Raw genomic sequence first — 13,822 nt, 5'->3', positions numbered from 1 at the left:
AAATAGATGTTGCTCTGTGGAAAGATTATACCAAGTCATACTCCTACCAAGAGGATAAGACAGTGACATTTCCTTTACTCTTTCCAACATGAGATATTAAGCTGTTTTAGTCTCCACTGTCCTTCTAGGTCATAAACATTGGAATTTTATTATTTTTATTTGAATGTCTTTATGCATGTGCTTGAAATTCTTTTCATATATTTATTGCCCATTTGTATTTTCTTTCTAGTGTTGTCTATTCATAGCATTTTTGCCTATTTTCTGTTAAGTGGTGTGTCTTTTCTTATTGATTTGTAAGTAGTCTTTGTATAATAGGACATTTATGCTTTATGTATGATAAATATTCTTTCTCAGTTTCTCATTTAGTTTTCACCTTACCTATGGTATTTTTCTCCATGTTTTTTTTTTTTTTCTTTGAGACAGAATCTCGCCCTGTTGCCCAGGCTGGAGTGCAGAGGCACGATCTTGGCTCACTGCAACCTCCACCTCCTATGTTCAAGAAATTCTTCTGCCTCAGCCTCCCAAGTAGCTGGGACTACAAGCATGCACCAGCATGACCAGCTAATTTGTACTTTTAGTAAAGACAGGGTTTCACCATATTGGCCAGGCTGGTCTTGAACTCCTGACCTCAGGTGATCCACCCGCCTTGGCCTCCCAAAATGCTGGGATTACAGGTGTGAGCCACCGTGCCTGGCCCCATGTTAATATATAAATAGAGGAACTAAAGCTGAGAAAGGGAGAATCAGAAGAAGAAATATCCTTGGCTGAAGACCTAGCCTTCCAAAAATATCCTTACAGTAAATTATATCACCAAGGGTGAAGGGGCAATGGAGAATATAAACTGATTGTTACCTTTAAGAAAATGTGTCTAACCATCCTTATGATCATAAGCCACAAATAAAGATTTCTCCAATGAGTATTGCTTCTTTTGGAATTTCCAATACTCAGAGCTAAAAATCAGAAAGAAGAGAAATGTCTACTCTCTCAAAGTCTGGAAGAAATAGCATAGAAACCTTATTCTTGTTCATTTACATGAATGCTCTATTGAGATTGGTGCCTGGTAATATTATTCAACATTTGGGTGAATGAATACATGAATGAGTATTGAATACATGAATGAGTATGAATTCAGTCATAAATGTCTAAAGACAAAATGACTCTGTAGACATGAGAATTTCAATTGAAACATACGCTTTTCCATAGACTGTAACAGCAGTAACTTAAAACAACTCATGAGCAGAGTAATTTTCTAATATTAACCTGTTTGTTTTCACACTTTTGCTACATGAATGGTACTGCAGAATTGCTCACTCTCCAATTCGTTTCCCATAACATCAAAGAATACCCATATATTCAGACCTAACAACTCTGCTACTGGAGTGTTAGATTCCAGTAGACATGTGAAACCCACACAATGTCTAGAAATTCGAGGTTAAAGCTCCCATGGCACCTGTAATTCCGGCCTCTTGCATGTGTGCACTGAGATGTGACATAAGATCTTTCATTGCCTTGGACACATAGCACTGGCTGGGTAAATGGGACTTGCTCTTGGGAAAGCATTTCAGTGTTCAAGTCTGCCTTCCCTTTGAGGTGATTTGAAAAATTCTCATACTCTGAGATTTTGATCTTAAACTAAATGGCAGACACATTGTTTCCCAAAGATGGCAAATCTCTTAAATACATTAGTGTTTGCTTTATTTTTGTAGGGATGAGCAATTTTGAAGGTACTGTAAAGTTGATCTGAATTATCTGAAAATGCATCTGAACACTCCATCTCTGATCCTACTTGGAATGACGGTGATGAGTCTCTGCGTTTTTGGTTTGCTGGGGTGAAGTGTCAGTATTCCTAACTGAGACCAGGGGCCCAGCCAACTCATGGAAGAATGTCAGACTTGTCTGAAGGCCCACAGAAATTTGATTTGAGTTTTAGAGAGACATTTTTTTTTTCTTTTTTCTCCTCTCAAGCACTATCTGCTGACTCATTCTCAAAAGGAACTAAAATTGTAGCCCAGGATAGAAGGCCCAATTGAAAAGATTGCTCATGGTGAAATCCCCTGGGAAGGAAGGGATGAGAAGGATAATCACAGTTTTATGTCATCTGGTGAAATAGAGTTACTCCTCCCTCCCCCAATGCCATATTTAATCAACAGGTGTCTTTGAAGACAGAAGACAGCACTGCTGGTTGCCTGAATCTATCTCTGGTTGTCTAATCCTGACTGCTGCTCATTTCTTGTGTGGCCTGATAAGTGATGGAGCCACTCCCATCTTCATTTCCTAAGGAGCAGAGAGTACGAAGGATTTGTTTCTAAGAGACTTGTACAGCTATGTAGATCATCCCTCTAGTCACAAGTTTTCATTCCTCCTTTCTATACATGTTACAAGACCCAAGTTATTATTATTATTATTTTGAGGCAGGTATTCACTTTGTCATCTAGGGTGGAATACAGTGGTGCTCATGGCTGATTGCAGCCTTGACCTCCCCGGGCTCAGGTGATCCTCCCACCTCAGCTCCCTGAGCAGCTGGGACTACAGGTGAGTGCCACCATGCCCGGCTAATTTTTGTATTTTTTGTAGAGATGGGGTTTCTCCATGTTGCCCAGTCTGGTCTTCAACTCCTGGGCTCAAGTGATCCACCCATCTCCATCTCCCAAAGAACTGGGATTACAGGCATGAGCCACCATACTCACCCCCAAATTCTTTGTTATAGTATGTAAGGTCCTCTGTAGTCTAGTTCCATTCAGTCTTTCCAATCCCATCCTCTCCATCACCTGTACACTTTCCTCCCCAAAGTACCCTCCACTCTCCTAGAAAGCCCTTTACCATAGTTTCCTATGCAAGACCTACCTATCTTTCAAGGCCAGGCTTAGATCCACCTGTGCCAAGAGGCAGTGTGGCCAATGTGTGTAGTAAAAGCAGGAATCGGGAATGAGAAACACTGGGCTTGAAACCCAGATCCGTCCCCTGTTAGTTATACTCTTGGGCAAGTTACCTCACTCCTCTGAACTTTAACTTCTTCCATATGAAGTAGAGACATCATGGTATTATCTCCCATAGGGCTACTGTGAGAATGGGATGCAAGAGTGTGTGGGCCAGTGATCTGTAGAGGGACTGTATGATCTGTGAAGAGGTTTATGAAAGGGACTACATAAACAACTATTATCATGAGGTCTTTCTCTGTCTCTCCAGTTCAAATCATCCTTTCTTTTCTCAGGGCTATAGTAATACTTGCAGCGCTCTGCAGGGCACACATATGTGGCTTATCTTCTCGCTAGATCTCCTGGCAGAGCCCTTTTGCCATTGTGGTTCTATCTTCACAGAACATAGTTTAGTCCCTGCCTAACAGACATGCAATCACCTTCATATGGTTGGTCAGTTTATGATGCCCCTGAGACTGAGGTACCACCAATTCCCATCAGGCCAGCTAGCTTTGCACAGGAAAGGGTTATTCCATAGATTACCTAAATTTTGTCAGATTTGCACTATATTGGCCCTGCAGATAGTGTGGGGACATATAACCCTATCCATAGCCTCTGGGGAAACATCTCAGTGCACAGGAAACTGATGGTGGGTCTATCAGGTCAGTGGCAGAACTGTAATACACAAAGAGTGACATCACTTAACGATATCATCCCATGGATCAATTAATACATAATGGGAAGAACGCTATAGATATGAAATCATTAAAGCAACAGAAATTGAAACAGGGTGTAGTCTTCTGCAGAGGAAAAGACACCTGCATAACTCTGAGATTACGAAAAAAGCTATTGTGGCTGGTTGTAGGTTTTATGAGATTGTGTGTGTAGGTGTGTGTTTGTGTGTATGTAACAGACAATGTCCTTTAGCCTACTTAATTCATTACAAAACAAGCAAAATATAGACTTAAAAGGAATGTTTTAAGTACAGAACAAAAAAACTATCAATATAAAAATTTTCCTAACTCTTTTCTTTCTTTCTTTTTTTTTGGCTGGGGGTAACTTAGTACTGGCATTAGACTAATGCTATATACCTAGAAAGAGGCTTGGTTTAAATCAACTGTTTTTTAAACAAATGCCAAGTTAACTGTTTAACCCCAAACAGAAAGAGACATCAAAATCCCAAATCTTTTTTAATGCAATTGTTATTCAAGACCTACTTATGACACAGTCTGATGGATCCATAAGATGCCTTCTAATAGATTTTATTTAAATAGTCCAATATTCCATTATTAAAGGAGCTGAAATAAGAATTCCGTCTGTCTACCTGCCCATGATCTGTAGAAGGGCTTGGGTATTTCAGTAAACTACTATATTTTTGGTTGTCTCCTTGTAATGGAGACTGTTTACTTTGTCTGCTGGAAAAGAAGGATTTATTTTGGAAAACAGTTGTATAAAAATTGTATCCAAAAATTTGGAATTTCTTCTTTTCTTTAAGGATAAAAATAATTCAAGATGGTAGTGATACAATTTTATTTATTTTTCATTAAATACCAGAGGTGTCTTTAGTGTAAAGTGCCAAATTCTTTATGATTTTTCTTTTAAAGACTTCTCTCTCTCTCTCTCTCTCTCACACACACACACACACAAACACACACACACTGCCTCCACAATTCTATAATTCATAAAAATGTAACAAAAGCAAATGATATTTTCATGGTATAGTGGAAAGAACACTCGCCTAAGGGTTCAGAGCCCTGAACTTTCACTATGACTCTGTTGGTAGTTAGCTGTATGATCTTGGACAATTCATTTAACAACCTAGACCTCAGTTTCCCCACTCATAAAGTGAGAAATTCAAGCTAAACACTCTCTAAAGCTTTAAAGTTGCCAACCTATAAACTTAAATTTGGATGGCAGTGGAACTGGAAGGAAGCCTTTTGGTGGAAATTATTCACACACAAAACAGGATTCGACTTGGTAACCACCTGAGGGGAGCAATTCTGTGTGGTCACGGGGACAGATCAATAGACAGAGGCCATCTTGTCTGGAGTTCTTGTGAATCCAGGTGACATGGAGATTACAAGGTGTGTGTGGTAGAGGGAGGCAGCAACACCTTCTTGAGGACAGAAGTCAAGCCTCTGTTCCCAAGTATTCCTCACTCTGCTGCTTCTTCCAAACCTTGTCTAGATGTTTCCCTGCCCTGCCAGTGACAACCTGCCCTCCAGCGCCTTGCAGAGCCAGCCGTAACCCTGGCCCTTCTTTCCTGCTGTGCTTGTCCATTGTTGACTGGCTGTGTGGTTGGTGCTGCACTCTTCTGAGTTAATGACGAGAGAGTGCCTCTGCCCAACTGTGACTTTGTTAGACACGCTTTTCCTCACCATCCTGGCTATATAGCGTCATTACTTTCCATTCCCTAACCTGCGTTATTGTTCTTCAGAAGATATATCACCACTCAACTGAGATTGTTCTCTGTATGTGTCAGCTCCCTCCACTAGCGTCTACATTCCTGGAGGGTTTTGACCCCTGTTTTATCCTCAATACACAGTGCAGAGCCTTGCAACATAATAGATGCATCATAAACATTTGTTGAATTAATGAAATATGCATGATGGTAAATTTGGACCTGTGTTCTAATTTTCTGACCAATCTGTCCTGGTATGCCCATTCCCAAAAGCAAAGTTCAATTAATGTGTATCCAGCTAAGGTGGCAGACTTTAAAACATTATTCCTGTGACTTGTGGCAAGGAGGTGCTTTGGCCCCATTTTCTAGATAAGGAAACAGATTCAAGAGGTGCCTTGTTATAAGGCACATGAAGTTAATTTAATGTGTATCCAGCTAAGGTAGCAGACTTTAAAAATTCTTCCTATGGCTTGTGGCACGGAGGTGCTTTGGCCCCATTTTCTAGATAAGGAAACAGATACAAGAAGTGCCTTGCTATAAGGCACACAGCTACTAGGTAGCAGAGCTGAGAATGAGCCCGGGCTTTCTGACTCCAAATCCACCGTTCATTCTCTATTTCCCACCTTCATTTGCCATGTCTGTCTTCTCTGTCTCCCCATCTGTAATGACGCCACGTGCACCGAGTCAGGCATTCATAGATAAAATTAACTGGATTCAACTGAAGCCAGCCTAAAATTAAGATGCAGTTTTTGAAACCAGGTCATTTCTTAAAGCAGCAAACAGTATCATGTGCTTTTTAACACTGATAATATCAGTGTGGGAAGCAGGGGCGTGGGTCGGGTGTTGTTTAATACTGCAAGTTAACCTGTCTGTGACAAAAGAGTAGCATGGCTCCAGCAAATATTGCTTCTGCCAATGTGACGGTCAGAGCCTTTCCAGGAGCCGTTCTTGGAAAAGAGAAGAGAATATAATATGGAGGGACTTATTAGGAGGGCAACAAGATTGGGATTTTGTAATCACATAGAGTCGTGCAAATTATGCACAAAATAAAGGGCTTCTGTGAAGAAATCCAGACTTCCCTGGCTTCCTGCACCAAATACCACCTAAGTGCCAAGACCCACAGGTATTTTGAAATATAGACATGACTTATATTTGAGGAAGAACTATGCAGGTGCATAAAATCACATCCTAGAATCACTCAAACCTGATGTTTCCAGGCAGTTCAAACTGGAAATGGACACCCTGGATTTGTGTACACAAATTAGATTCTCTCTCGAGTGTCGTCAACCTCGATCAGTGTAGGGCTGGATTTAGTGCACATACAGGCAAGTGTTCTTGTAAACACATATGAGCACATTTTAGGCACTGAGAAGATTGGTTAGATACTACTGTAGAGGTAACCTAGTTCCACTGTTTCATTTTTGTGATGACTATGAATCTCAAACAGGCTTAACGGACGGTTCATTCTCACCAAGAGAGCAGAAGAATGCTGGCCTCTCTCCTGGTCCACTGTCCTCTCCAAGCACAGTATTTGAACTATTGTGGGAATAGGATCTGGAAACCCCAAGATCCAGAGGTCACATGCGAACAGAAAACTGTGGCTTTCACACAACTTAAACACCAACACACACACTAAAGGCTCAATCTTGCAGAATGCTTGGAGACTGAAGGTAGCTCTGTGGGGACTCAGCCTAGCCAGGTAACTTAGGTGAATGACAGGTTGCTCACAGGGGGGGTTTGGAGGAGCTCATGGCTCCTATCACCCACAAAAAAAGGAAGGACTTTCACTCCCATCCTTGGCCTGAAGTGTCAGGTTCCTGCTCTAAGCCTATTCTCGAGGCCTGCCATGCCAATCCCTGTGTGTATCTAAAGAGGTTAGCACATCCTGGGTACACAGACCACAGCTTCCTCCTTTTGCTCAGGGCCTGTGTGTAGAGTTGAAGCAGTGTGGAGATATTTCTTCACTTTTCCTTAGGGTGTCCACATCAAGACCCTGAGGCCATCTTACCACCCTTCTGGATCAGAAGAGGCCTTCAGAGTAAGTGGTAACTGTCCTGATTGGGGCGAGGGAGTTTTCTAGAGGGGAGCATCTCATTACTAAACCCAGAAATACAGAGACACTTGCATGAACACATCAACAGGAAGCAGAGAAACAGGCATAAAATGGCCCAATGACCCCCACTCTCGGGTCTTTGCAGGAATCCCCTCTCACCTACTTCTCACCTACTCACTTTGGGTTTGAGGAACCCAGGCTCTTATAGGCTCTTATAGCTCCCTTTAACCCATCACAATCAGTTATCTCATCTCCAGATTTGCAAGTTCCTTCGGTTGGTGTCTTTTACCTAAGTCAGCATATTTCAAACTTTCATAAAAAAAGCTTAGAAAATAAAAACCACGACCCCACCCAGAAGATAAAAATCTCTTGAATTCTCTGAGCCCAACATCTTAGCCTTCTCTTGCTGAGCCCTGAGCAGGGAGTCGATTCCTTCGGGTTCTGGGGAATGGCGGGCTCTGCCAGTCCCCACCTCGCCAGCCTAATAGTTTTTCCAGACAAACTCCCGCTTGGTGTTGCGCGGCAGCCTCGAAGCTAACTCTGGTCCCATTCATTTCCCTAGGTCCTCTAAGGCCCGTCACGTTAGGGGGTGTCCCTCCTCTCTGCTCCTGGCCCCACTTGGCGAACCCTTTCAGAGACAGCAGTCAACTTTTCTGAAGTGAGACGCGAACCCAAACCCTCACCTTTCCGCCTGGATTGCACTTTGCAACCTAGACCCAGGCGTGGCGGCGGCGGCTGGGGTGGGAATGGCCGGGCGGGCGCGGGGCGCGGGCTCACAGCCGGCCCCTGCGACGGGGGCGGCTCCGAAGGACGCAGGACCCTTTCGGAGGCGACAGCTCCAGGAGCCCTGGTCCTGGAGCCGGCGCACGCCTAGGCGCGAAGGGCGGGGGCTCGGGGCGCTAGGGATCTGTGCGGACGGGGGCTGGGGAAGGTTCCCCGCCGGAGAGGCGGCGAGGCCGGCCCAGGAGTCCCGCGGAGCCGGCGGCTCTCCAGCGCCGAGAGCCGGGCGACTGAGTGCCGAGAGGAAGGGAAAGCGCTGACATGTAAACAGGGGCTTCCATCTGGAGGAGCCCGCTCAGAGAGATCCCCCGACACACTCACTTGCACCCCTACCCTCGTGCAACGAGGCCACTTACCCACCCCAGGGCCCACCAGGCACGGACCCGAGCCCGGGCGACTGCAGCCCCCGCCCCCGCCGTGTTCCGCCTCTGCGGAGAGGAAGCCCAGTGCCTAGCGCTGGGGCCAGGGAGCCCCGGGTGCCGGTGGGAGTGGTGGACCCCGAGGTCTCTCGCCCTTGACTCCGGTCCGCACCCGGGGTCCCCAGGTTTCCCGCCGTCCCCTCCTGCAGCCCGGCGGGCAGCGAGGTGGGAGGGGGCCGGGCTCCACTTTGGGGCAGGGATTTCGGGGGAGGTCGCCCTCAATGCGGCGCCTGGCCGGCTGGCCCGCGAGTAGGACTCGCCACCCGAGCGCCGGAGGAGCCGGCGCGAAGCCGGGGCGCGGAGGGAAGGGAGAGCGGCCACGTCTTCCGGGACGCGGGCCCCGCACCTACCCGCCCGCCGCTTCGCCTCCCCGGCCGGTCCCCGCCGCCCGCGTCCATTGCCCCGCCGCTTACCTTAATAGTCCCGTCCATTTGGCCAAGTCTGCAGCCGAGCCCCCCAATATTCCACACATTGACCCGGTTACAGCCTGACCTCGCAGCCCCTTCGGATTAGCCCGGCGCGGCCTCCCTGGCGCCCTGGGCCCTCCCTGCGTGCCCCCTGCGAGCGCCCTGCCCTCACTCCCCTGTGCACGTTTGTTGTTGTAGCGGAGCGAAAGAGACAGTTAACCGGATGAAACTTTTTTTTCAGCTAATTTTGGGAAGTGACTTCACTTTGCGAATCGGGGAGGAAGTCCTATCTCTCTCTCTCTCTCTCTCTCTCTCTCTCGCCTCGAGCTCTCCTCTCTCTTCTCTCCCCTCTGCTCTCCCTCGTCTTCCCTCCCCCCACACCCCCTCTTCCTCCCCTCGGCTGGTCCTGCTTTTCGCATCACACACTATATAAATATACGCGGAGATGCCCAGACACATTCATGCGCTGCGCACACAGGATACTTGCTCCTGGGAGATAAGAGCTAGCCGGGAACAATGACGGGGTCCACGCCCAGCGTCCGCGCCCTGATTCCCGAAGTCTGCACCTCCCCCCATCACCTTCCCCCAAAATCCAAAGCCAAAGACCTTTGGCTTCTTTGCTTTTCCTGAGGCGGTTGGCCGAAGGTGGCCCTCCTGACTCATTCACTTTCCGTTTCTTCCCACAGATACGTTTATTAATGCTTTTTCCAGCCGGAGACAAACTTTTTGGGGGTGGGGTAGGGGGGTATGGAGGGAGAGTTGACTGGGGCTGCGGGTAACCCAGCGCCTACTGCCGGGGAAGATTCGGACGCAAACCGAGGCAAACCAACCATTAAAAAGTGCATCCAATAAGAATTTTTCCACTCAGGCCCTCCGCTGCCGAGACGCGGCAGACTCCCAGAGCGGCTCACCCACTCATCGAAGCGGATTCTGGGCGGTTTCGGGCTGACCCGCGCTGTCAGGGCGCGGATTCCATTCCGGGCGCATTGTTAGGAGAAGGGGCCCCTCGGGGCGGCGCGCCTCGACCCTGGGCTCCCGGTGCCCGCAGAGGGCGGAGATCCGCGGCGCCCTAGGCCACCTATCCGCATCTTCTCGAGCCAAACCCCCAGCGCTTACCCGGACCCGACGGCCCAAGCACTGACTCCCAGGCAAGAGTCGCCCTTCCTGGTCCCCAGGGAACTGACACTACCGCGGGACGTTCCCTCTAGGACAGTCAGCAGGTCCCAGGAGCGCAGCACGCAACAGCGCAAAGCAGACCCAGACTTTTCCCGGGGTGAGACCCGGAGGCCCGCGCTCTGGACCGTCCTCCCTACCCAGCCTGGAGGCCGGCGTTCCCCGGCCCAACCCGGAGACCTCCCCGCCTCCCTCCTGGGCCGCCGCGCGCCCCAGTTGGAGCAGCCTCGAGGGGCTGGGCCCTTTCGGCCGGACTCCCTTCTCCCGGACATCCAAAACAGGTTACCTTGTCCACGCTCTCCGGACCACGCTTTGGACTTGCTCACTTTTATTTAAGAGTCCGACGGGGGAAAGAGGGAAAAAAAATCCAGAGGAGATCCAAGTCAAGTGGAAGAAAAAATTTCAAAAGGGTGTCCACAGAGGCGAAAAAAGGTGACTTATTAATTCTTTATTTCTTCAGGAGCAATTGAGCCCGAGAGCTCACTCGCCTCCCTCCCTCCCCCTCCCTCTCTAGAAATTAGTCTCATCAATTCGGCTCCAATTTTGGGTTCGAATACAGACACGGGTCTGAACGTGACCAGACCTGGAGTGGCGGGTGCAGCCTGCCAGCAATTGAGACTCGGTGTGCGTGTTGGGGGTGGGGGTGGGGTGGATGGTGGGATGGGGGCCGGGCTGACTCCCCCCGCTCCTGTCTGCTTCTCAATCCAGGGGTCTGCTCCGGGGCTCCCCTGGGACCGCCACATCTGGTTACCGCTAGCGGGGTCAGTCCCCCCCTTTGCCTGGGGCCACCAGTTCTGGAGTTCAATTAAAAGAAATCAGGCTTAACCCTTTCCTCCCCGCGGCAGGCTGCCTGCCCTCTCACTCCTCCCTTCAGCGTTTCCACATGCTTTCCAGAGAGGAAAGAGGTTAACGGGAAAGGAAGAATGAATTACATCCTTTCAAACCCCAAATTGTTTCCTTTTCAGCCCAGGCTCTACCGACCTTCAAACTACAACAGAGCTTTCAGGAGAATGCGGAGAGACGGCTTCCCACCCGGACCTCACTAGAAACCCGCACACCCCAGCCACATTGCTCCTCTTTCAGCCAGAAAGGACTCCAACTCCACCACCAGGAGGCCCCCCTTCCTGGTGCTGGCCAGTTGCAGAGGCTGTTCATGGCATCCCACAGGTGGCGACTGCCCCCCACCCTCCTCCTAGCACTTTAGAGGGTCCCTCTGTGGCAGACACCATGGCTAGGTTTCTCTTTCCAACTCCTGTTGGTCTGGCAAGTGACAGATCATCTTCACTACATTAATCAGTAGTCACCCAAACATTCCTATACTGTCCCCCAATTCCTTTCAGCACCAGCTGCCTCCCCCACTGGAATTATTCAATATGGAACTAGATTAAATTGAAGACTTGCCCTTTAGTTTTTAACTGTGGAACTCCATCGCACTTTCTGTTTCTCCAAAGCTACGGCAATTTCCTAGTTTTGGAGATGGGCGGGGGGTAGTGGAGAGCCTGGCACAGGCACCACTAGATGCATAGACACAGGCACCGCTGCCCCTTTGGGACTCACAGACTGGCACTGGTGCCACTGTTGTTGGCGATTTTCAGCCCCCTGGGAGAAGCTCCTGTCCATTCACAGAGGTCTCCACCCAGAAAGAAGACCCCACCTAACTCTGACTAGATGCCTGCGGGAATCTCGGATTTCCTCCATCCAGTGTTGGCATGCCAGTAGGTCAGTTTGCCCCACTTTTATGTAACTCAGGGTTTGATGCTCAACTCCACTGCTACTGCTGCTTTTTTAAATCCTGAAAGGGGATGGGGGAAGCGCCCTAACCAAGCACAATAGTAAACAAGTCTACCCTGTTTAATGTGGTTACCACCAGACATCTGGAAAGATGGTTTGATCCTGGCAGCTCACATTGTTTTCACGAGCAGCCAAAGGGAATATTTTGAATGTTTGCATTGAGACAAATTGATAGAGAGCCTGCGGTGAGGGCCTACAAATGAAAACTGTCTTGTGTTAGTAGGGCAGACCTCCCCTTCCCTCTCCTCTCCCTCCTCTCTTCTCTCCTTCCTCTTTCCTTAGTCTCTGGGCCCAGCTTGGGGAAGGCTGCCCCTGCCCACACACTTGTGCACACCCTCTTTCCTGGCTTACCATGGCTCCAATGGCCTCGCCCTTTCCCAGACTGGGCAGAGCTGCTGAACAGGAGCTGGTATGAGTGCCATCGGCGACAGCTCACTTTCCAGCAGCTCGGGGCTGGTTTTCAAGTCAGAGGCAGCTCACAGCCAAGGAAGCTCTTCCCAGTATTTAAAACAAAAGCTACCAACTGGAGAAAAAAATGTCCCAACAACAAAACAGCCCACCACGTATTTCCAAGTCTGGGGTCACTTACAGAAACCGTGCACATGGGCGTGAATACTCAGGAAATATTTGGATTTGGAGCATTTTCATTTGGAACGCTGGTGAGACGACTTGCCTCGCACCATTCGCACTTGACAGTATTTTCAAAGATGCGGAAGTCCTGCTTCCCCCGGGAGGGGAGCGGCGGGTCGAAACGTGTCTTGGCTCGCTCAATGTCAGCCCTTTTGACCCGGTCAAGACTTTCCAGACACGGGCTTCCCGGGCTTCTTCGGCCCCAGACTGGGTTTGGGGTGGGCGGACCTGACGATCTGAGCCTGGTCCCTGGGGTAACAGACCTAGGGGTGGCTCCGTCACTTGAAACTCCGTAGGATGCCAGGCCTGGCAGAATGTCTCGGGCGGCTCCTCTCCCTCCGTCCTGCGTCCTCTCCTCCCACCCCCTCTGGTCCAGCGAGGCCACAGCGGGTATCCGAGCTGGCAAAGGGGGAGGAGGAGAGGGCGGGAGAAAACCGGAGGGGTGGGCGGGCAAGCGCCAAAACTCCAGACTGCACAAATGCAGCTTCAAGTGTCTGGCCTCTCGCTCGAGGCCATAATTAATTTGAGATTTATTTTTATTGGAGAACTCGAGTCTCGTCTGACCTTAGCCAAACAAGGCAGCTCAAGCCGCCCCTGGATGCGCTTGAATGCCGGGGAATATTTCTGCAGGAAGGCTCTGCAGGCGCGCCTGCTTTGAATTTGTTTCTCAGACTTCATCTACTCACAGAGTGAAGGAAGATTTAGAGCCTCTGCTCGCCCGGCCCGCTCCCCACGCTGGTTCTTGCCTTAGCGCTGAGCGGGTTCAGAACGCTACGTGGGAGGCCGCGGCGGCGGGAGGGCCGGGGGCGGGCGGGTTGGGGAGGAGGAGGGTCTCCGAGCCCCCAGACCACGCGGCGTCGCTGAGGAAACCCCGAGGGAGTCCAATCCTGACCAGAGAGAGCAGGCTGACAAGAGGTGGAGACCAGCCAGGTGTCCAGACCCTCGCCCAGTGGCGGATCCAAGATGGGGCCGTTGGGATGGGGCCAAGGTGGGTTCAGCTTCTCCAATCTCCATCAGACCCCCTCCTCCCAGCCGCCCCAAACAGCATTCATTCTAAGAACAGATCCGTGGTCTTGAAACTCAGCTTCGAGACCCGCCGGCAAGACCACCTTAGGGGTGCGTCACTGTGAACATTCTGGGGCTAGCAACCTCCTTTCGTCCGGGGGACAGGCGGAAGACGGCATCTCCCTCAGAATGCAGCCTGGGCCCAATCCTCAGGCTGATAAGTGAAGGAGTTAGAGCAAGGAACCTGG

At 49.5% G+C, this 13,822-nt stretch overlaps 1 protein-coding gene and 1 long non-coding RNA gene across 5 annotated transcripts in view; one reads left to right on the top strand and one right to left on the bottom strand.

The window, feature by feature from the left end:
* Positions 1-10,752, bottom strand: part of FLI1 (Fli-1 proto-oncogene, ETS transcription factor) — a 119,695-nt gene extending 108,943 nt beyond the window's left edge. Inside the window, exon 1 of one of the 4 annotated variants that reach the window (XM_016922259.3) lies at positions 10,435-10,752. Coding sequence is in view for 3 of the 4 variants with exons in the window: in XM_016922257.4 (XP_016777746.1) it covers positions 8,982-8,999 (18 nt within the window). In the remaining variant the exon portion in view is untranslated. Of the gene's footprint in view, positions 1-8,981; positions 9,382-10,434 lie in introns of those variants that run through there. The other 3 variants (XM_016922257.4, XM_016922258.3, XM_016922261.3) reach the window with 3 other exon arrangements.
* Positions 10,459-11,555, top strand: LOC134807395 (uncharacterized). The gene is made up of 2 exons (XR_010147707.1): positions 10,459-10,580; positions 11,114-11,555. It is a non-coding gene; the product is annotated as an uncharacterized LOC134807395 (long non-coding RNA).
* Positions 11,556-13,822: the final 2,267 nt, after the last annotated feature.

The sequence above is a fragment of the Pan troglodytes genome, chromosome 9 (genome assembly GCF_028858775.2).
Source record: "Pan troglodytes isolate AG18354 chromosome 9, NHGRI_mPanTro3-v2.0_pri, whole genome shotgun sequence".
NCBI classification, from domain to species: domain Eukaryota; kingdom Metazoa; phylum Chordata; class Mammalia; order Primates; family Hominidae; genus Pan; species Pan troglodytes.
This window is presented reverse-complemented; position numbering and strand designations above follow the sequence as displayed.